At 42.3% G+C, this 25,112-nt stretch overlaps 1 protein-coding gene across 1 annotated transcript; it reads right to left on the reverse strand.

Moving 5' to 3' along the window:
* Window positions 1-1,213: 1,213 nt before the first annotated feature.
* On the reverse strand, window positions 1,214-20,600 carry slc7a5 (solute carrier family 7 member 5). The gene is made up of 10 exons (XM_067588844.1): window positions 19,781-20,600; window positions 17,181-17,306; window positions 8,906-9,011; window positions 8,570-8,614; window positions 8,285-8,408; window positions 7,631-7,734; window positions 6,777-6,873; window positions 6,491-6,640; window positions 3,614-3,791; window positions 1,214-3,524 (listed from the first exon to the last, which is right to left on the reverse strand). Exons 1-10 carry the CDS (start codon window positions 20,370-20,372, stop codon window positions 3,478-3,480), a joined length of 1,569 nt encoding a protein of 522 aa, XP_067444945.1. The 5' UTR covers window positions 20,373-20,600; the 3' UTR covers window positions 1,214-3,477.
* Between the last annotated feature and the right edge of the window lie 4,512 nt (window positions 20,601-25,112).

Genomic DNA, 25,112 nt, shown 5'->3' on the forward strand with positions numbered 1-25,112 from the left:
CACCCCCAAACCTACTGTATTGTCCCTGTGCTTCTTCCTGATGTTGGCGCACTATATAAGCTCTTTCTTTAGAGTTGCTCTCTAGTGCGATCGCATCACAGTTTTTATGGAGGTAAACATGATGCTGCAGTTCACCATCCATGAGACCTGTTCACACCCTCCTGTACACACTTGATACAGCATTCACTCTGATCCTGTAAATGTGTAGTGGTGCTACACATGTAAAACAACATGAAAAGACTGATAAGGGAAGGACAACATGAAACTGTTTCTGCAGAAGTTAGTTTAAGTAAACAGTTGGTGGCAGTTTGGCAGACGTCCAGTGTTGAAGGACTCAGGTTGTGGTGGGTGACTATAACTAATGTCAATGCTGCTGTAATGTTTTAGCCCAGTATATTTGCCACCAGTTAAAAGCGATATATATTAAAAAAGAGAGTAAACGGAACAATAAAGTGGAGGATCACTTTATAATTCAATTCATAGCAGTTTTTCTATATATGCCTCTTGTTTTTATTGTCTGTCCAATGAAGTGATTTCAACAGAAGGGAATTTCTAAAATACGGATTTTTCTAAATCAGATTAACAGTGGAGGATCAAATGATTATCATTATTATTTCTGATGAGGTGGATCCAGGCTTTTATCTCTTATTTATTTCCTTCATGGTTTCATCCATAAATGAGATTGAGATGGGCATTTTAAGCTCTGAGATAAATATAAATACAAATAAATATCTGCCTCTCTAACCTGCTAAATGCTCCACTACGTTCAGCAGCTAGTCGCTAACTGTGTCTGTCTGTCATTCGGTAGCGTAGAGTGGATTCATCAGAGCTTTTTCACTGAAAACAAGGTTGATGAGAGCTGTGGGAGTGAACCAAAACACTACATTTTTTTTGAAGGCCGTAAAACCAAAACAACGAGCTAAAAGACGTTAAAGCACTCCACGGAGCTGAGGGGAACCGCGGAGTGATAATTATCTGTGGGTTCGTCACTACGACCGACGTCTTTCACATTACAGTTATTTCATCTATTGCTCATATAAAAATATTATATATTAGAGCAGCTTTAACTGAAGACAAAACAAAGTCAAAACCATCACTATGTAGTTTATTTGGTGTGATTATACTTTTAAAATTTTAAAAAAAGAAGAAGAAATTAAGGTGAACAGATGAAACAAAAAGTAGACCAAAAACAAAACACAACAGAACACAAGAGTGGAAAAAAACCTCAAGATTTATTTGTAAAGCACTTTCCACAAAATGCCCTGTAAACAAATTCGAGGGACTAATAACAATACCAACAAAGTTTCCTAAAAATAAATAAATAAACTTTCTACAGTCCTATTCAGGTTAGTTTGCCATCGCCTTTGTGCGATAGCTGGAGTGTTAGAAATGTCCTACCTCTAAAAACATACACATTAACGTCCCCCCCCCCACCGCACCCCCGCATCCACCGCCTCCGTCTCTATGGGTACGACTTTGACACCTCTACAGTGATCACACTGTCCCTATGGAAACAATGCTGCCACAGAAACCTGTCATTTTGTTCCATTGCTAGGGGGGGGAGGGTCGACGCTAATAACACAGCACTAACATTTTTTTTTGTAACTGTTGTTGTGTGTGTGTGGAAAATAAAAAGAAAACATGAGAATGAAAATAAAAACTAACAGTTCATACTGTAATCTGAAAATGTGCTCCTTCTGTACTTCAACCCCCCCCCCCCCTCCTTCCCACAGACTGAAGTATACGGTTTATCCCACTTGACCTTTCACTCCCACATACCTCCACCCACATTAAAGACCCCAAACACACACACACACACACACACACACACACACACTAAAATATATCAAAATGTAACTGAAAATCTACGTTTTGAACAGTGAAACGTTTACATGTAAATGACAAGTGACTGTTAGTCCTGAAGGAGACGTCTAAGATTCATCTGGTCTGTGTCCAAGAAGATCACATGAGAAACCGACTGAACCCTCACCTTAACGCACGCACGCACACACACACACACACACACACATACATACACATACACGCACACTCACTAATTCACTGCATTTTAAAAAAGAGCTTCAGTTTCTCTCAGTCACTCTGCTCTTATCTGACACTGACGCAATCGAACATTGTCTCTTAAACACTTTCCGTGTGAATGGAGACTTCATGGCGCTCTGGGAGCCGGGCTCAGTACGCAAAGATATTGATCCCCAAAGTGAAAATGAGATCACTGACCCAAAAAATAAAATCAACAGCAGGAAAACATATTATGATGAGAAAGAGGTGGACTGCCCAGCCGGAATGTCGACCCACATTTCAGTTGATCACAATCAAACTGCGCCATATTGGTTTATGTCGCTAAACGGCACACGGTGCTCTCGTGTTCACCGCTACAGCTGGTCTGCAATGCTTCAGAGCTAAATGGGTAATGCAAGCAGGCTTTGAAGAAAAACACACATGACTTCAATGAAAACTTTTTTCCTTTCTCTAAGGCGTTCAGTTACACATTTCTGAGAGATAAGTTTAGACATTTTCACTACATCCAGATAAGTGAGCAGATGTTAAGAGCGTTTAAAAGGGACACTCCAGAACTTCAGTGTCTCTTTAATTTACCGACTAGCCCACCGCATTTTACCAGCTGGACGTGGACGCATTAAACTTCTCACAGGCTCACTCAATACCTACAGCAGCAAAGACAACTTACAAACCACACTGAGTCAAAAAGACAACAGAGCAGGACTAAAACTGAAGAGTCAAGACACTGGGCCTTTACAGTGACAGACACGCTACGCTGTCAACCGAGCATCCGCACATTAGTTTGGACTCAAAGTCGGCGAGGAACAACACAAACACTTCCAACTAAAAGTGCTGAAGATTTGTAATGACTGCAGGACAACATGTCTTCATGAATACTAACTAATCTTGCTAAGCGACAACTTCTACTTGAAAGCAGAATTTGGTTTCAGAAAGCTAAAAGTGGATGCTTGGGGGATATAAAAGAAGCTCCTGGTTGCAAAGGTTTTAGACTTGAGAGAGCTCTGTTTACAGCTGTGTGGAGCTGAGGCTGACAGCAGCCTCAGACAGCTGACAGGTCCGACTTCATTTGCCACATAAGGCACAACTCGCTAAATACGACAGTTTTGTGATGAGGGAGGATATTTAACATGAACATACTCACAGAAAATAACAGTCAAATTAAAACAATTAATTGAAATGCATCATAAAAAAAACAATAACAACGCATAAGAACCTACAAACGGATAGTTAGTGACTAATAATAGTCAAAACTTGTGTAACAAACCAAAAATGTCGGCAACAAAAGAAATATTGTTGAGACACAGTAGCTTCAGAGTGAGAGCACGTAGGCTGAAAAGGGTCAACGGAGGTCATGTTTCATCAGCTGTGATGTCAGAGCTCAGAGGTCACTGTTGGTGCAATCTTATTGGTCGCTGGCTGTAGGAAAAGCGAGGACTCCTAAGGCACCACCTCCATCAGCTTCTGACAGAAGGCCGTGGTCGAGACTGCAACACACAAACACACATGAGTGACAATTATCAACGATGTCCGGTGAAAGAAGAGCCAAAACACAAGAAGACACGGATGTACTCACAGATTCCGTGCAGCATCCACTTGGGTTTGTTCTTCCACCACACACCGATTAAGTAGATGGGCACTCCGGTAGCGATGATGCCGAAGCCGATTGCACACTCCACCGGAGTCTTCCAGATGGAGACGATGATGAGGAAGAGGCAGGCGAGCACGAAACTCACCGGCAACAGAATGTTCACCTGCAGAGAGAAGACGAGAGCCTTTTAACAGCAACTCAACAAGATTCGTAATCAGAAGCAGGAAAGATATCTCAATGAATACGGAACGAGCAGGAAAACACTATGGTTCATAGAAGTAAGTATAAAGTCTATGTGTGTACAAGCACATTTCCAATTAAAGGGATTGATTTCTGGGAATTTGGGAACCTGGGATCATTCAAACTGTATGCAAGGACACAGAGAGGGCAAAAGACTAAGAGTCTACTGTCATGCTACCACCTCTGTTAGGCTGAACATATTTGGCACATCAGTATATTGAGCTAAATGGTAACATGCTGACAGTGTAAATGCATCATGCATTAGAGCAATTTAGCACTCAACACAAAGTACAGCTGAGGCCGATGAATGCCGTTAGTTTTGCAGGTGTTAGTTCATAAACCAAAGTTTTGGACAAATTAGATTTTAACTTGATGGTGGCGCTGGATGAAAAGTGAAGGGATCACTAAAGTTCACCCAGAGAGGGACATGAATGTCTCTAGCAAATTTCATGGCAATCCATCCAATAGTTGTAGCCAGTAAAGGGCTTTCAACTTTGAGGCAACAGGGGAAGGCCCTTTCTTGTTTCAACATGCCCAACAAAAACCCAGTCCACAAAGCCAGATCCACACAGGAATGGTTTTCCCAGCTTGTTGTGGAAGAACTTGACATCACCTCATTCACAGGTGCCTTCACAGAGGAGTAGAGGCTGTTATATCTGCAGATTAATGCCCAGGATTTTTGGAATGAAATCTTCAACAATCACATATGAGTGTGATGTTCAGGTGTCCACATACTTTTGGCCAATTAGATTGAATGCGAGCTGGATATGTCGTCAGGTACTGATGTAAAGTATCTCTTAACTAAAAAGGATTTATCAGTAAATCTAGTTGTGTGTTGCTCTGATTTTGGTAGCTCTGCTCCAAATGTGCTGAACAGCAGGAATGTGACAGACAAAGAGAGGAGAAAGAAAGAGAGAATGAATTAGAGTGGGAGACTGAAAGAAGGAGATAGAGGTCAGCTGAGAGACAGTGCCACCACTGTCCCACCACACACAAACAAACACACACACACACACACACACACACACACACACTGCACTGGGCCAATAAATCTATCTGCCTCTTTCACTTCACTGCCCTGACAGACTCCAGCTCTGACTAACACACAACGCCTTGCCGGCGGCCGGATGAGTAGAGTCAGGACAGCCATCAGGCTCTAATAGGGGATACACACACACACACACTCAAAGCATCACACGTGAAAGCTTACACACTCACATGCAAACAAAGTGCAACAATGGCATAATAGTCCTCTGTGTGTTGGGGAGTCCTGGAGCAACTGGTCTAGTCAGGAGGCACAGTGCTCTTCTTCTTGTGCGCACACACACACACACACACACACACAACTACCCAGCAGTCTACAACACCAGCTGACAAGCATCCAGCTTTCCTTCTGTCCTTTAATCTCCCATCAGTCTCTATTCATCTCGACTCTGCTGAATGGATCATTGTTAGTCGCGTGAGACAAAAGAAGAAACATTTCCTGCTGCCAAAGCTAACTTGAGTGGGACTCGATGGTGACAAGTGAGACTTTAAAGGGGACCTATTATGCTTTTTGTGGTTTTCTCTTATTTATATATTGTTATGATGTCGGATATCTTTCTTAAACATGTTCAAAGTTCCAAAACTTGAGGTTAATGTATGTGGAAATGCTTCCTGCATTCCAAAAGTTCAACCTGCTCTGAATGCTTTGTTTGTGGCGTTTTTTTCTACCTTGTAAACAAGCTGATGTCAGACTTCGTCATACATGCCCGTAAACAGTCATCCATTCCGTAGCCTTGGTTGCTATGGTTGTTGCTAAGGTTTTTCCATGTGTTGTTTGTGTTGTTCACTTGCATATTGCGGATCAGATTCCAGCTCAAACATGTACGGATGTATTTGAGAAGCTGACATTTCAAGTAAAGAACTTCTAGTTTAGCCCTGCGCTAACTTGAATGGGGAAAAAAAAAATTCAATTGTGTGGTTCTTCTAGACTTTCCAAATGTTATCAGACTAAATAGATCAAATTCATTTCGCGGGGTTGTGACACTCAAAAAAATGTATCCACTGTTTTACAGCTGCTCCTTTTACCATGATTGTGTGCAGAAAAAATGCTTTTGGACCCCTGTCAGACCCCGGAGTTGTAATTACACGGTTTGGCCACTATGTCAAATTAGCGTCAAAGTCTGGTGCACTTCCTGGGGGCTTTTTTTGTTCACGTAGCCTCCCAAGCAGCTGGAAGTCGGCTGTGATGCAGCTTCCGGAAGCTAACCAATCAGAACAGAGTGGGCTCATTGGGAGGGGGGCCTTAAAGAGACAGGAGCCAAACCGGTCTTTTACTGGCTGCATAAAGAGCCAGTAAAAGATAAATAGGAACTGTGAATCATGCAAAGCTACTCTAGTGGAGTCCCAGAATAAAAATATAGAGCTGGAAATGAGCATAATAGGTCCCCTTTAATGTCCACTTGTCTCCAACTGTCTGTGTGTGTCTGTACATCTTCATCTAGTCTTTTCTACTCTCTAATATTCACTTTCTTCTCATGCGTCAGTTTTCAATTCATGATAATTCAGCCAGTGCCTCCGTAGTTCAACCGTGTCCCAGCGCTGCTTGTTTCTTGTATTTTGATTGGTTGATTGGCTCACCTTGATTGGTCGCTCCAGCTCGGGCTTCTTATAACGTAGCCACATCATCCCAATGATTGCCATGGCGATGCAGAGCCAGTTGAAGAAGCTGAAGAAGTTTATGACGGAGAAGATATCGTTGGAGAAGGCATAGAGCAGCGTCATCACACACTGCAGAGAGGGAGAGAGAAGCAATTGGGCGTGCGATGAGAAAAACAAATAAATCCCAACTTTCAACTCTGATAACTCAGTCGTTATCGGGGATGTCAGCTACAGAAGTGAGTATAAGTGATATAGAAGTACATACAGTGAATATGAGTGAGGGGAGTGGGGTCAGCAGTGTGGGGTGGATCATTGACAGCAGACTGGGCAGGTGACCTTCCCGGGAACCCACAAAGAATAACCTGAGAGTGAAGGAAAGACATGGACAGTGAGTATGAACTGTTACATGATTTAAATGAATGCATTTGTACACAGGTAAAAGGAGCGTTTGGCTATATTCAGACCAAATCAGCCGGTGCGGTGAAAACGCCAGTCCTCCCATTCGTTCCAATAGGGGTAGTGCATTTAGGCTGTGGGGGTTTTAGCCGCAGCAGCACCACAAGAAAGTTGATCCAGAGTCAACTTTTGGAGAAACACAACCCGACGTCACGCTGCGGTGGCCAAACACAGCTGGAGATCAGACTGATCAGAGCTGTAAACTCTGGCATGAGGGAGGATAAAGACGTTACTAGGAGGAGGGGAGGACGTTCCTCTTTGTTTGTTACCGTGAAAAGTAAAGTTAGACTTTGCTGTCGGCTTCCTGACTCATTTTAAAAAAGATGAGAAAGAGATAGAGAGAGAGAGAGCAGCTTTGGTCGAGCGAGCTAGAGAGTGAATGAAGAGAGGGAGGGGTGGTAGCGAGAAAGCCGGTAAATCAAGTTGATAAAATGTTTTTTTCTGATTGTCTCACAACGGTTACGTTGCAGAGCATAAACACCCCCACACACCTCCACTCAACCCTGCAGCGGTGTGCCACAACGCCTGATTTGTTCTGAATACGGCCTTTATGCAGGTGTTTTCAAGCTCTCCTTTTCCTAAATATAGGAATGTCTACTAACAGAATGCTCATGTGTTTCCGTGTATTTTTTCACATGGTGTGTGTGTGTGTGTGTGTGTTACCTGGATGATGTGAACAGAGAACCGTTGACTGATCCAAAGCAGGACAGACCTACAAACACTGGGATGATCCATGCCATCGGACCCAGGTAATAGTTACCAAAATCCTGCAGGACACATGCACACATTTTTATTTTCTACTGGAATACATCTATATGCATGTAATATCTAGAGGGAAACCAGAGAGATAAGACTGAGGCAAATGACCATTTATTTAAATTATAATCCTGATCATTTTCCTTAAAATCAAACCCCGTTTTCATTCTATTTATGGTCTGCAGTTTTTCAGCAGTAGTCATTAAATGCATTTATATTCGGTAATAACCTCTCTATATATGATTTCATGGATCCAATTTGCCCTCACATGCAGGAGGGATTGACAGGAAACAATGAAGCATGTAATCCAGCATTACTGTTTTTAATTTTGTCTCACTAATATCAGCCTCTCATTTCCTGATGCTGCTAGTTCACATTAAAAGCGCACAAAAAGTGAGGAGGCTTCTATTATGAAGAAGTCACAGGAAACTCAGTGTAGTTGTTACAGAGGTTAACACTAACTGCAATCATTGTGAGCAAGATGTGGCTATTTCAGACATCTGTTCACATCGGATCAATAACATTTATTTACAATAATAGAAAGTAGCTGAAAACACTCACCACAGCCACCGCCTCTGAATCCAGCATCTGGTCAGGGGAGAGGGTAGTGAAGTACGCCAGGTTGGTAAGAACGTAAACTATTGTCACGATGGGCAGTGAGATGATGATGGCACGAGGAAGGTTTCTGAGGAAGACACACAGAGAGAGAGTGTGAGATTAAGAATGAAATGCTCTTCATCTGGAACAGCATCATTTGATTTTATTTGTTACAACTATCAATCATTCTTCTGCAAACAAGTCTGTATTTTATCTTAACAGCATTCAAATCAATTCATTGATACTCACTTGAAAGGTTCGATCATCTCCTCGGTAACGAAGTTCAAGTAGTTCCTGGAAGCAGAAGCAGCAAGAGTTCAGTTTGATAGTAAACTGCAAAAACTGCATTAAAAACGTAACACAAGAGCGACTTTTAAACAAAAAAATTGTTTAGTTGTTTTTGTTTAGTTTTAAGACTTTATTGATCCTAATCATGTTACTAATGTACAAAAATTTGAGGTCACTACCAAATGATAGAATGTAGTAACTCAGCAACATTAACATGTAAATAAGTCTGATCCTAAATGGGGAAACTGGATAGTGATCAGACAGTGGAGCAGCTTTGTCAATAATGTGTCAACTTACCAGCCACCGTAGGCAAACAGACCGCTGTAGAGCGCCAGGCCGATGTTGCCGAACTCATATTTGGACCCCTTGAAGGAATTCTCTGGAAGAAGACCCTCTGTGTCACCTGGTGACGACCAAGAAAAGAGGAGGAGGAGAAATAACAGAGAGGAACAGGTTATTAACAGAGTTATTGCTCTGCAGGCAAGTTAACGAGCCAGTCTGGAGAACCTGAGAACCATAAATGAACCCCATGAAAAGCTTTGGAGGAGGGGGGGGGGAAGACAAACATTCAGCTCAAATCTGTCTGTGTATGTGGATCAGTGAAAGCCTACAGAATTGAATGTAGTTCAGACAGGCTGAGACGCTCAGTAAGAGGCCCACACTGTAGCGTGACTCTGTGGATCGACCTCAGGCAGCGACAGATCACAGTACACAACCAGAGGGCGCTACAGGTAGAGAGAGAGGAGATCGACACTGAGAATCTGTTGGTTCAGTGCCTTGCTCAAGGGCAAGTCAACTGTTGTCGAGGGAAGGGAGAGCATTAATATTTCACTGCAGTTTCTCAGCCGCTGGGAGGATTTACGCCCCTCTTCTCTGACCTCCAGGTTTCTGCTGGTTTGAGGGGATCTATGCCGCATTCCTGACGGAGCGGCTCCCCACAACACGCACACACATTCTCAGACGCAGCGACGGTTACTAAACTAACAGCCCCAGGCCGTGTTGGTACTGGGAGGGTTATCCCTAAGCCACTATGCAGCATGGGAAACGCCTGAGCCGTCTGTCTGTCTGACTCACGTTGTGCTCTCCTCATAGACGGACAGATTTGTGGTCACATGGTTCAGAGACGTCCCGCCTCACCTGGACGGTGCTGCTCTACAGAGCTCTGATGGGATGGGGGGGTCTCTGGGTCCTGGCCTGGACTCTTTCAAAGCTCATGTCTGGTGTAGCTGAGGTTCCTTAATAGTTGTTTCAACTACTTTATACAAACGCCCAAGATTAAGATTCTTCAATGGGTTGACTGGTGTGTTGTCAGACCATATTTCATGCATCTGAAGCCAAAAAAACCAACTTAAAATGTTTAACAGAAGCCTGCATTACAAACTGAAGATGTGTGGGGTTCAAGGATGGGCAAGATGCATTATTGGAAATGTAGGATCCAGTGTTTTTGGGGCTTGACCCACACTTTGGACTGAGGGCTGTGTTATACTAGGAAATAAGTAGTTGTACAATGTGGTGTCCAATCACATCAGAAGGCCAATGTGTTTATAGCTGTTCTGAGTTAGTGCACAGTATACAGTGTATCCAATCAAGGTTTTATGTCAGCCAATGAGAGCCGAGATGCTGAAATGCCAGAGCTGCGTTTGAACTTGTTCATGTTACAAATTTATGGTAAAAAAAAGAATAACAGCCAAAATACTGTTATCAGATATTTAAACTCAAAACTATTGATATCAGTATCAGGCTTAAACAGTATCAGTAGGACTCTACACTGAATACTCTAATCTCCTCATATATAATTAATACAATTTCCAAAAAAAGACTTCAGAAATGTGTGCTTCAAGTGCTCAAAGTGACTTGACTTGAGCTGAGATGACAAACGCTTGGCAAGAAGACACACATTCTCTGGCAGTAACAGCAGGTTTGACATGTCTTGGAGGAAGTGCTGGACAGATATCTGACATAACAGACATTTCAATCTCTTACACACCGAAATTTCACCTGTCAAGTCAAGTTTGACAGTGTGTGTGTGTGTGTATATATATATATATATATATATATATAAGCAAAAAGGTGTGGTTTTTTTTATTAAAACCACCTGCACACACTAAGAACTCATGTGACCATAATCCACCCCGGACGTTGGTTGCCCTTTTCTTCACACACAGATACACACAGATACACCGCTCAGTATCTTCTTCTGCTCACCTCACATCTTCTCTGAGGCTTAATCTGAGTGAAACGTCTGATTTGTTCATAACCTTTAAAGTGTTTTCTGGTGGTAAAGTCTGAATCATTCCTGCCCTTTTCCTCCCTTTTGAACCCTGTTCTGGTTAACCTTTAATTCGTGAGAAGAAATAAAAAGAACAGCTTGTGTACAAACACAATCACCTCAAGTTAATCATAATGTCTTTTGTCCTCTTTTAATCCTCATCTCTCCCTTTGTGTCACCTTTTTTTGTCACTCTGCAATTTACCGCTTCATTCTTTCTCCCGTTACAGCCTTCACCTTACACTCAGAAAACACTCAGAGCTGTGATCAACTGGTCACATGATACTGGTGCCAGGCAGTGAAAGTGATACACACACACACACACACACAGAATGAAATATGTATGAACTATGCAGAACATACACACACACAGTTTCTTTCCTCTAGTGACCCAGTTTAAACAGTCCAGGTTTAATAACAGGGAGTGGAAGGATTTAGCCTCTAAATGGAGTGAAGGACTGTATTTACTCTGTGTCACTGATTCGGTACCCTTCTATTTCACAAAGCACATGTCTTAAAAGGAATGAGTTGACATTGGCATTTTTCCCCCCCTGCTTCCAGTCTTTATACAAAACAGGCCTATTTGAGTCCTGGCTTTAACTCCATACTGAATATTATATATTTAGCAAAATTTAGGTGTATTCCTTTAAAAAAATGTCTAAAAACTTCCTCCTCAAGGGTTTTAGTTTTGTCAGTTTTCCAGTGACACTGCCTCGGTTCATCACGTGAAAGTCACAGAAAATGCCGAGGTGGAATTTAACTTACTGAAACGTGGAGATCATTCAGAACCTAAAAAAAATGTGCAGGTTGTGAAAGTTTTATGGATAAGAAATGTACCCTATGTTGTTAGGCATTGGTGGCGCTGTGCTGATAAAACAGTTTAAAAGGATTACCTACAGCCCTGATTCCCTTCTCACTGTAAATTAGAGCAGGCAAGGGACTAGGATTACAAATGACTACCCTCCATGCTTCTTCTTCTTCTCATCAGTACAGGGTGTACTTGGTGAGAATTCTAATAAGAAACCGTTTTGTGGTTTAAGCTCAGTGCAATAGCAAATCTAAGGTTATTCTGGTGCATACTTGTGGTGACTGACCAGTTTAAAGAGACAGTAGATCAGGCAACAGCAAAGGCATTACATGGATTAAGCCTGCCTGAATGGATGAATGGAGTTCTCCAGGTTGTAGGGAAAAAAAAATACTATTTGCTAAGTCTAGTTACAAAGACTGATTCAGAGTGTGAACCCTCCCACTTGCACAAACACACACCTTTTATTCATCAACACCTCAGGGAGAGTTGTGCCGGCGTTTGACTCAGCAGAGGGGAAACCACCTCATGATGTCAACTGTTACGACTTTGTAGAGACATGTGCTGAAAGAGTTTACATGGGGAGAAAAATTACCATGTCTGTGTATGTCAATTAAATTAAACGAATGCGAGATTGTCTTGGAACTAGATTGAGAGAGAAAGAAAAGCAGAGATGGAGGCTGGAGGTTTGAAAAGATGAGACGAGTCTCTGTTAGTGTTTCTCTTCCAAACAGTGTGGGCAGGTGTCGGCTTGGGAAAGCAGGGGTTTACTGCAGCTAATCAGATTACACTGGTCTCTAATCTGAGACACCAGCAGGCTATGACTGTATGAGTCATAGAGCTCCATGAACACACACACACACACACACACACACACACACACACACACACACACACAGGGCGGTGAATACAGTAGCCAGAGGGGTTGTGATAGCGGTTAGGATGTCAATGACGGCAGCCAATCAGATTGCATGCCAGGTGAGTTTGTTGATGTAATCAGCAGCCACACACCTAGTCTTTGTCTACACCTAGATAATCAGAGATGTCTCAGATAAACGGTTATTAGAAGCACCGTGATAAAAAAGGACTGGTAGATTTAAAATGCCATCAGATTAAATATAAGCAGAGCTTTTGGAACTTTTAAAGTGGCACTTAGCAAAGGCTAAAGTTACAAATGAGTAGAATTACTGCTCATGCTCCAACTACACACCTAAACAGGTATTAGACAGGTTCCGCTTGCATTGAATTTATGTGGATTAACGTTACTGAGAGAATAAAAGGTGGCTGCAGCTCTTGTTTCTGCTCTAGAAAGAACTGGACGAGGGCCAGATGGAGCTAAAGCTTGTCATTTGGTCGAGATCAACGGGATTCAACTTCATCCACTGGACTTGTGTGAGGATAGACAAAACATGTTTGAACAATCAAGTTACTAGCAGTTCATTGAGGGGAAAAGTACCAGTGACTTTGAGTTTAATACATGCAGGAAGCCAAACGTTTGTGATACTCGTGCAGATTTGATTGATTTGATTTGAGAGGGATTACCGAATTAACGCACTTACTTTGAAAAAATTATGAGTTTATCTTCTTTATTTTGAAAGTGACCGAAGTCAGGACTGATCTTCATAAGATGATAGAGTTGCATAACAAATATGGCAAAAAATAGTTAGAAAGAAATTTCTGCAGTCACTTATATGTCACATAGCGGCCTGTGAGTCTGATGATATCACTCGGGATCTGAAAATACCTGATCAACTTATTGTTATATTACTATACAGTTAGATTATTTTACTTGACCAAACCCTACCTGTCCACTGTGGTACCAGCTGCAAAGATCATTTAGTTGATCCCTCACACAGAGCATGTTTTACACTGCTGCTTTAAAGAATCTGCTGCTACTTCTGCAGCCTTTTCAGTCACTCATGAAGAAGAGTGAAGGCTGATTTATGGAAGGTCGCTCGACACTTTTGACAAGTGTTGCTCAACAGAAATTATGTATTTTTGACAGAAAAAAATGTCCGTCTTTTCATGTGTTGCACCTGGAGAATGGGTGGTGGTGCTAACGTTGCCATGGAGATTGTAGTTTTCACTGAACTGCCTTATTTATATGTTGGTCTGTAACTTTAATAACTTGTAACATCCTGGTTTTTAATTAGTCCCGGTCGGGATGATATACCAAGCCGGCTGGAGGATAGCGTCTGGTTACCATGGAGGCGACCTATCATAAATCAGCCTTTAGAGCTTGTTTACTCTTATTATATCATTATGAGCACCCACTGGCTTCAGCAGGCCTCTCTGTCTAACATCATGGTAACTTGTCTTTCCTCTCAGTCCTCTGCTTCTTCACCTGTCTGATGTCCTGATGGGGGAAAAACAGACTTTTTCATGAATCTGACCTGGACTCCACACTGGCAACTACAACTAACTCACTCATCTGAAGCTCTGAAAAGAGTGTGTGCCTGCTGTTTTACAGAAAACACTGCATCAAAAAAAGACTCCCTCGGCTCCACTCTTTTCTCCTCCGCTTCTGAACAGTTCCAGTCAGTGCTGAAGTCCTGTTTGCCCACCAGTCAGCTGATCTGTGACCTGTGGCCACTGACCTCTACACAAACAGGCAGTCTGTCATTTTGCCCACTATGTGTGCGTGATGGAGAGCACTTGTGTTGGGCAGTTGCATCAGTAATCTACTGCCAGTAGATGCTGAAGGTAAATATCTCAGCCCACTCATGTCCAAGAAATAAAACTCTGTTCAAACTCAGTGACACAAAGGAGACACCACTACATTTAATATGACATCAAAGTAAAGTATTTTAACTAATTCAGGAAGGCAAAATGTTAAGAATGTAAAAAAAAAGCTTTTAATGCCATCAGGGAGTGACCTACATCAGAGTAAATGTGCACTATTTAATTAAAGTTCTGAAACTAGAAGCAGACAGAGTGACGGTGACTGTAAAGGAACCTGAGGGCCAGTTGAGTACAACAGAAAAACCTTTGTAGATTGTTTCAGATGGTTATAGCTCTAATGGACACGGTGTGTTTGTAGGAAGAAAATAAATACTATAGGTTTGGTGTCGCAGTTTGAGTTAAACTGTCAAGAAAACGTTTCAAGTTGAACCTCACGGGGTCAATGTCAGGTGTCAGGTCAAAGGGTAAGAGGTGATGGGTGAGGTCTGGGCTGCAGACAGAAGGAGCAGACAGCTGGAAGAAAACAGACCGGTGGTGCTGGTGTGGTCAGCCGCTCTCCACAATCCCCCCTCAGTCTGCATGAGCTCCCCTTCAGTTTAAACTCAGTGACTTTTCAGGGGCGTTTTTTTTTCCCCAAAAGGCATCCCTCCTTAAACAACAAAATTTCGGAGGGCAAATAAGTAACAATCTGACAGATCGGACCCTGACCAAGACTACAAATATGTTTGAAGCCGGCCGCCTCTGGTTACTAATCTATAACACTATTTGCTTTGTGACTATCTGTGAGTCTGTGTCTCACACTGGCTCATTCACATTCAACACACATGCTTGGCACTGAGTGAGTTGACTTCCCTTTTTTTGTGGGTTTCCCCTCAATGTTTTTTAAAATCACCAGAGCACAGGATTGCTCTCATCTCATGCTGATCTAATGTACCCCCGTTTTTCTCTTTGCTTCTTGTCTCTCTGAGGAGCACAGCTGCTGACAGCCTCGCTGCAGAGACAGAAGAAGAGGCAGCCATAGGAGCAGAGCACAGCTTAGCAACACAGGCAGCAGGAGAGGAGTAAGCCTACAGCTACCTGGTAGAAGTAGGAAGCAGAAACTGGATTGTAAACCATAGATGTTATTAGTGTAATTTCTATGACTGAAAACCTGATGAACCTTGGTCGAGCCAACTTTCTGGAGGGCCTCTGCAGTCCTCTGCCTTCCTCTAGAGGGCAGCGTTTGATTCCTCAACTTCACATTCTGCCGTGATAATACACCTTCACCAACAGACCCTCCATAGTCTGGTAATTTAAGAGTGAATGGAACTCGAGTTCTTGCTTGTTCAAACACACTGCTTGAGTCTTTGTGTGACTCAAATTTCTTGCGGCTAATGAGAAGATTTCCAAATGAAAAGGAGCTGTGTTCCGCTTAAGAGCCATTGTCCGGTTCCTCTGTGCTGTCCTCCCGTTTCTGGCTTCACTTCACACCATCCTGTGGCCTTAATGAGAGTTAGGCTCAACTCCAGGGAGCTAAACACCAACTACTCTACTTCCATAGATTCACTGCTCAGACGGAAACAAAGACAGCAGACCTGGCTGAGATTAACTTTGGCCAGACTGGTACTGCGATACCAGAGCTTGATCAGATAAAGTCCCAGGAGCGACAGGGGTGACGAGGGTTCAAACAGAGAAAAAGTTTAGCCTCAGTCATCATATCCACCTGGATTACACAAAGTCTCAGCTAAAGCTAATTTGTCTTTCAGGATTACCTTAATAAGAACACTTTTTATCATTTGTAATGACTTTAGAGCAGTTGTGTTTTACATATAAGATCATTGGTGTGACAGAAACACACACAAACCTAAACATCTACTCAATCCACTTCAACTATTTTTAAATGAATCATTTGAGTTGCAGAGAGTGAGGTGATCTGTTTATGTCAGAGATGAGCACAAATCTGAAGGGAAGCCACATGGCAGGAAGGAGTAGGCTTTCTGTTAAAAAGAGTTCCAGTCAAATTAACCACTTCCTGTTTCAGGCCACGTGGCACAAACCAGACCACAACAGATTACAGCATTCCCCTGCATACGTTACTACACCTGTAACTGCATGTTTGTCTGTTTGTCTGTTTTTGTGCATACATTTAAAGCCAACTGTTACTTAACTGGCATCTGCATAAACAAACAACAAACAATTTGCAAGGAGCATAAACCCTGAAGGGTGATTGCTTGTGGCTGCATTTATACTAGTCAGGACTTTTACTAATATTATTATTATTACTACATTCTAAATTGAATATTTCACAGGCATAGAAAACTTTGACACACAGTTTGATTTTTTAATCTGATTCCAAATCCAAAGCTTTGATTTTGCCTTTTTTTATGGTTTATAAGTTCAGTTTTAGGCAAGAATGACCTGCAGTCAAATTATTCATGTGAACAACTGACATTTTATATACTGATATCATCATGATGACGTGTTTTATTGTGGTGTTGATTAGAGCAGTTTGATTATCTATTAATCTTCTCAATTAAACGATTATTTGTTTTGTCGTTAAAGTGTCAGAAAATAGTCAAAATGCCCGTTATGATTTCTCAGAGTCAAAGGTGACGTTTTCAGATGTTTGTTTATCATTTTTGCTTAAAGAAAGATTATTGGATGAATGGTTGCAGTTCTAGCATTGAGATGTAAATCCTCGAGAGCATAAACTTTATCACTTGTGTTGAGGAGAAGGGCTGTTCAAAGTGAAACACCTGCACTAACAGGAACTTTGTGACTATGTGCATCTCTGTGCATGTTGTGTGTGTATGTACACTTGGTGTTAGTGCGGGGTACCTAGGCCGATCTTGACGAAGCCGATGATGATGATCAGTCCGAGCGCCAGGAGTTTGGCCGCAGCAAAGAAGTCCTGGACTCTGGTGGCTGCCTTCACACTGTAGCAGTTCACGAAGGTCAACAAGACTGCGGGGAGGAAGACACAAAGGCAGATAGTAAGAGCGTGGGGCGGCATCCTTATGAAACTACTCTTTAGTGTTACTGCTATCTACCATCAACCACATACCATCTTACAACACAGCAATGGTAAACAGGTTCTCGAGGGAATCGAATCATTTCCGCTGTACCTCTCTTTCTTTTACCCGCACATGTACAGTACTGGTACACATCCACCCCTTCCTCCACCACACACACACACACACACACACTCCCGGAGATGTTGAAGTGGCCCCTAAACCCTGGACCCCATTAAAAGTGATTAACTAAAGCAGCAGGTCCCTTCAAAGCTCCTAAATTAGGTCGGGGCCACAACAGAGAGACGAGACAAAGCACAATGAGGCTCTGTGTTAAAGAGACCAAGACAAAGAGAGAGGGAGCCAGAGTACAGCGGAGGACTACACACACACACACACACACACACACACACACACACACACACACACACAGGTAACCAAACTTAACACAGGCATGCACACACACACACTTGACAAATACTTGGGTATATATATGTTATGTACATTGGGTGCACAAGCGTATCCATGTGTGAAAGCTAACACAGACATAGAAACTCAATTACACAAATTCCCGCTTAAATGGGTCAAATGGAACAATAACTTGCACAAAAATAGACCTATGGCGCTATGGATGTATGTGTGTGTGAGAGTGGAGATTTGGCTCTCAGCCCCGCAGTGACCCTGACAACCCTGCTGCCAACACCACAGGCATGCACACGCACACGTACATACACACACACACTGAAGCAAGCCATCCTCGTGAAACACACACAAACACACACACACACAGATAAGTGGACCTTTTGGTCCGCAGCTTTGTCATGTGGTCTCAGTCAGGATTTAGCCTTCAGTCAATACGAAGATTAGAAACTAGGGTTATTAGCTGGCACCTCACACACACACACACTTATATTAATATGTATGCATACACAATGTTGCATGTAATTGTATTCAGATAGAGATGAGTGTGAGGTGATATTTGTGGCAGAAAAAAAAAAAACCCCCAGCAGAGAGCGAGGCTAACAGACTAAAGCAGCTAATAATCCAGAGTTAATCTGTTTAGACTTGCTACAAAACAAGGCACAAAACAATGTGTTTGTGAAACAGCACTGTACTAACTAACACTGTGAACTGTGGAGCTGACTGTCTGCAGGCTAAAAAACACTGACTGAGCTTAAACGCAGCATAACAGTTACGCTTTAATTGAATGACATTACTTCTTTTACTTGGAAGGACCATCCTTCTTTGATGGAATAAGATCATTTATCAGCACAAAATGTGGTCTGATGTAAAAGAAACTGAACCTGCCCCCTGATGATATTAAAAACAAACAGTTAATGGGATATTATAGCTTACTTTGCTGAACTTGAACGAACCCAACTTTCAGCTTTTGTGCTCCCAGAAAACTTCAGGTCTGCTGACAACTCTCAGCTCTTTTAAATCAAGCCTGAAGTCTTTTCTGTTTGTTGCTGCCTTTGATTCAATCAAATTATTCATTTTTTACACTGCACTGTAACGTTTATTCTCCTGTTTTATCTGTCTTATTCTATTCTAGTTTGTTTTTGTTTTCTATTTAAGTCTTTTTAATTGTACTCAAATGTCTCTTTATATTGTTTTATGTTGTTTTTACATTTTGTCTTGGTGTCTTTTGTGTTTTATGTAAAGCACTTTAAATTCCTTTGTTGTTGAAATGTGCTATAAATAAACCCGCCTTGTCATCAGTTGTGCTGGAGTGGGCCCGCCAAACTGACTTCAGTTCATGTCATTAGATTTAAATACATCTCACAATTTCATAATGAACTACAACACAATGATTTTTCAGTCAAATGCTCAAAATGTGTAGGCTACTAGTATCAGCATTTTAAAGCCTAATACCGTCATTGCTTCTTTCTTCTTCAGTTTGAAAGTCACTCTAACAGTTAATGAAGAAATTAATTCTCATAAAAAGATAATTTTGTTGGAAATTAAACATATTCGCTGATAATGAAATATAAGTTCATTAAAATACGTGTCACCATAGATGATATCCCATTTGTTATCTTACACAATTAAGACAATTGGCTGATGTAATAACGCGGCGTTTTTCAGCACCGCGCGCGTGGATAGGCAGGGCAGGTTAAGTGCGCGCGTGTGTCACTATCAACACACGCGGCCCGCAAGACACCATCCTTCTAATATGGTGTGAACTATATGTATGAGTCTGAGCGTTATAATGTCATCTGTCTAAGTCTCTCCATCATCCACCCACACACACACACACACACACACACACAGACACACACACAAGAAGTTTAACCTCATCCCTCTAGACGCCGTCTGCCCAAGTCCACACACACACACACATACAATACAACGCCGCCTAAAGTTGCATCATCTTGGAGCAGCATCGCTCAGCGTGGCTCGGCTCGGCCCGGCTCGGATACTCACGGATGCAGAGGCAGGCCACCATCTTCGCCCCGTTCTCCGGCACCGGACACACCGGGAACAGGGGCTTGAGGAGGTAGGTGGCGAAAACGTAGGCGACAATGTACTGCGAGGACGGCCGGATGATGAGTAACTCGATCCAGAGCTTCAAGAAAGCTGGCAGGGAGCCGTACACCTCCAGGATGTAGGCATAGTCACCTCCCGACTTGGTGATGGTGGTCCCCAGCTCCGCGTAGCAGAGGGCTCCTACCGTGGAGAAGACCCCGCACACTGCCCACACTATCAGGGACAGACCCACAGAACCGGCCTCCCTCACCACGCCGGTTGGGGTGACGAAGATGCCCGAGCCGATGATGGTTCCCACGATGATGGCCACGCCGTTCACCAGGGTGATGGTCCTCTTCAGGACGACCCCGTCCTCCCCCTCCTCTCCTCCGGAGTTGTTGGGGCTCCTACTGTCGTCGCTTCCCGGTCCTCCATCGTGATTGGAGTCCCCCTTATCCCCGCTTCCCGGGGACAGCATCCTCTCTGTGACCTGCCTGTCCTCTTCCCTGTCCGCCGAGGTATTGGAGCTTCTCTTTTTTAACCCCGACATCGTTGGCTGAGTTTCTCTTCCCTCTCCTTCTCTGTGTCTGTCTCGGTCCGGTGTGTCGCCTGATGCCGGCCGGGATCAGCCACGAGGAGTCCGCCGTGTGTGTGTGTATCTCTCTGTGTGTGTGCGTTGCTGTGGGTCTGGGCAGCGTGCTTTCGCGTCTCGTTTCTACTCTGTCAGCTTACAAAGAAACTGTGACAAACGGTATTTCGTCCCTCCTCCGCCAAGCCCAACCCCGCAGACTCCTCAGTGATACCCGCACCACTTTTGTCCTTTCACGCCCTCTAGCGGCCAGCGGCGATACCTCCACCTTTAACTTTATTATTATTATCCCAGAAGGAAAATGGTTTGCAGTGTGCGCACAAAACTTGACATACACAATAAAAGAAACATACACACTAAGAAGAAAGAAAGCAATCCAAAACATAACACATGACAGACATCCTTAATAAAATACATAAAAACTACTACACAGTACCGTCCAGCAGTGCTCATAGAGAAACAAAGATTCAGTGTTCAGTGCATACTAGAGATATGCACAATATGATATTTCCACTGTGCATCACTGACTTTAGTACTGCTTATGTGCAGTACTTCTGATCTGGATATGAGGGACCAGACATGAGATTCCCTAGTCAGGTCTACATGGCATAATCGCTGCATTAAACAACAAGGAAATGCCAACAATACAGCACCAGAGCACTAGTATTGAAACAATCAAAGTCTTTCCAGCTAAGCATCCCAAACTAGCTTGGCTGGTTTTACAGTGTCGTAATCTCAGAGTGAGACTCTGAAAATAGCCAGAGGGGAGTTGACGCCCCCAGGAATGAGGATCCTGAACATCTTGTCATTCACAGACTCTTCAATGCATTAAATCGCCACATTTTCTCAGCAGAGAACATACAAACTTCTGTGACTCATCATGAGCGTATTATGGGATGTCACTCATTCATTTAAGGAATGTAAACTTTCCGCCTGCAGCAGTCGCTTTGTATCATCGTTCATCTGAGATTGATTTTGGTTGGAGATGCAAATGATGAAAGTGAATTATGGTAATTCCAGTATTTGGCACACTGTTCCCATGACGTTTGACTGTCATCAACCAATCTTGACTGGATGAATGTATTTTTTTACACTTGGCTGCCAGTGGACCAAATTCAAGGTGGGTTTTGTTTGTGTGGCATCCACATGGGGTGGCGTTTAGATGTGTGGGACAAAGATGAAATTCAGGCACAAAAAAAAAGTTTGTGGCCAAAACAAAGCATCACAATTGTCTTGACCAGACTAGATTCTGTAGCGCAGTTAGTGTACTGCCAGCTTGTGTTTGTATACAGCTCTTAAACCAGTGCTATGGTGGCCCCTAAGCACAAAATGCATACAAGAGTAACAACTCTAAGAAAAAAAATCCATCCATCCATCTGTTTTCTAAGCCTTTTGCTCTGGGATAGTGTAGTAACATGACTGCTTGCTTTCATTCCTGTACGTATGTATTTTGATATATGGTTTCATATTGGTGCTTTCAGTCTAGTATGTGTTTTGTCCTCAGGGGCTGTGAAACCACACCTCTGTTGCACAACAAACATTTCATCGTGCCCAGAAATCATAGTTGTGTAACAATCCTTTCACCATTCCTTGAAATCATTTTTATACAATACACATTTTCAATCATTTCTAAATTTTGTCCAGCAGCTGTTAACCGCAAGACTTTCTTAAAATTCAACATTTTAAAGGGTTTTAACGGGCAAAAAGAACTTTGTTTTCTCATTTCAAATCAAAATGCAGAAAGAAGCCACAGAGATGATAATCATCTTTCTTTTGAAACATGAAGCTGTTGACAGAAGAGTTTGTTTACGAGAATGATCATAGGGCGTGTTCCAAACCTACAACAATGCTGGTAAATGCTGCTTGAGCAACAGCATCCAGTCAGGACGATGATTTTGAATCATTGAACACCAGGGTTTTGAATTTGAGAAGAGGAGATGCTGGATTGGATTTGTAAGTGTTGTAAGAGTGATCACACACATCGAGAAGCTGAAGTTGATGTTCTGGATGAGTTTAAAAGAGTACAGCGGGACGACATCCAGGACAGCAGACAACATATTTGCTGCAATATGACTCTGAGTGCATACTGCAGCTGACTCTCCTCCATATCTCTGCCAGTTCCACAAGCTCAACAACACACACACACACACACACACACACACACACACACACACACTGAACAACAATCAACCACCATCCTGTCTGTCACAGTCACAGCACACACACACACACACACACACACACACACACACACACACACACAGAGCGTGAGGAACTTCATGTGAACAAGAATAGTCTCTGTAGGGGTGGACTTTGAAATGCCCCTCGTGAGTACAGACAGACAAATCTGCAATGTGTGTTTGGTATTCAAAGAGTCACCACATCTGCATTCCTCTGATGCACACTCACATACACACATACTGACACACACGCAGCCGCAGACAGACTATTTCCTGTGCTCAAATGAGGCGGACACGGTCAACATTTATTGGCCTAAAGGTGCACTCTGATAGCGTCTCTGTCTGTCTGGCCAAAGCCTTGAAGAATGTAGGACATTTGTCTCAAGTGGAGCCACAGATCAAAAGACACAAAATGCAGCTTAATCTATGTCTGTTGTCCCTGGCTCATCTAGCTGGCTCTGTCTGTCTTTCTAACTCGGTACAACAGCTCCAACAGGCCCACGAGAGACATGGGAACACATATAGGGGATTTTAGTTATTTTGGACGCTGTGGGAGGCTGACTTCAGAATATCATTTCATATAGAACATAACATTTAAATGAAAGTTTATGGCACTCCTAGTGTCTGCAGCTCAAACAACTACCTGTTTGCTTCTGAAGTTTTTATGTGTTTAGTCTTTTTGGTTAAAGGATAGGTTCAACATTATTCTAGTCTGTCTTAAAATAACAGTTAGGTGCCCGTATGAGTACTGAAAGACATATTGCTTACTGTAATTATTCCTCCTGTTCATACTGGTCATTAGAAGATCCCCTTCAAATATCCTTACAATGTATGTTTTTCTTAAGCTTGTTTGAGGCTTCAGCAGTCTGAGTTAGTCAAATAAAGCAGATATCGTCTTAAGTTTAAGTGTTTTTAGTATAAAATTTCCTCTTTTAGTTTCCCTGGAGAGTGTTTCCTTGTTGAGCTGCAGTGCAGGGATAGTAATAAAAAGAGGTAATTTACTGCTAAAAAGACTAACGACTAAAAAGCTATCCACTTGATTTAACTCAGACTGCTGAAGCCTCATATTAGGTAGGGATTTTTAAATAGCTAGTATGAACAGGAGGAATGATTGCAACAAGAAAAGACACTGTTTCTGTGTTCATATCGGCACCTAAATATTACAAACTTATGTAATGTGTTATATTTATATAATTTAGTTTCCCTCTTTTCAGTGAATCTCTTCATAAAATAAAGGAAACACTGTCTCACTGTCAGAATACAACCCAACCCAGCTACCATATGAATCAATGAAGATTTCTGATATTTCAGTTGCTTTTCTATTGATTTATACAATCAATTTATGCCCCTCTTTTTTCAGCATGATTACGACAATCTGGCAAAGTTTGTTATTGTAGTGTAGATTAATAAGGTTTCTGTGCCTAACCAGAAGAGCATATTTGAAATGAGAAATATTACATTTTGCATGGAAACTGTGCATGTATGTGAATCACTGTGTCCCTTTTTCTCTCACATTTCATGATGAATCCACATGCATTTTTGTAAGATGCACTTTTAATACATACAGACCATATTTCCTTTATAATACAACCATAATTTCCATTGAATCAATGCACATTTTAAAGCTTCAGAGACATTATTGGCTGTGATTGATGGGTGTACAATTCCTTCTCTTTTTTGTTAAATAGATATATATATATTTTGATGGGAGATTCACATAACAGTGTGTATTGAAGTATGAATTTTTGTGTGCAATCAAACCAAATGAGACTCAGCTTGAAATTCAACTGCGCTGCAACACATCCAGTAATCTCAGAAAGTTATTAATACATCTTAACAGAACAGCAGCCACAAATCTGACCTACTGGCCCACTGTGACCTGCAGTGTACAGTCTAGAGGCTGTTCTCCATCTCCCATAAATGAATGCAACAATGATTTATTCATGAGGAACCCACCTTTAACAATAATGCTTTTTGTCACATTGGCCTCATTCAGTGCTCATATCACATCATAACAATGAAAATGGATTCCTAAAATGATTCCATTCGGTCATCTGACCACCACCCACTCTGGTGGCGTGAAAGTATTTTTTATCAAAGAGCGTAGAGTTGCAGATATGCGAGGGAACGCTGCACTGATGGGAAACGGTTCGTATACAAAGACTTAACACTGTGGTGAGGGTGTGGGAGAGGTCCTGTCCTGGCAGCTGTAGTAACATCCACCCTGTTTTCAGCTTCGCTCCCAGGGAATCTGGATGTTGGCTGACCACTGAAAACATCAAGTACACAAACATATAAACAATCAGTGTCGACATGATCATGGCGCTGCTGACAATGAATCCTTTGCTTTTTTGAACTAGTCTCACATGCTCATTCCTAAAAGTGAGTGACTTAAAGCTGCATAAATCAATGCTGAGGGAACTGTAGTGACCACTATATGTGACAGGGTTATTAACAATGGATCAAAGGACTATATGTTATATGAAAGTGGTCCCTTGCAGTGAAAAACCCACAGAAAATT

This window comes from Thunnus thynnus, chromosome 5, assembly GCF_963924715.1.
Source record: "Thunnus thynnus chromosome 5, fThuThy2.1, whole genome shotgun sequence".
NCBI lineage: Eukaryota > Metazoa > Chordata > Actinopteri > Scombriformes > Scombridae > Thunnus > Thunnus thynnus.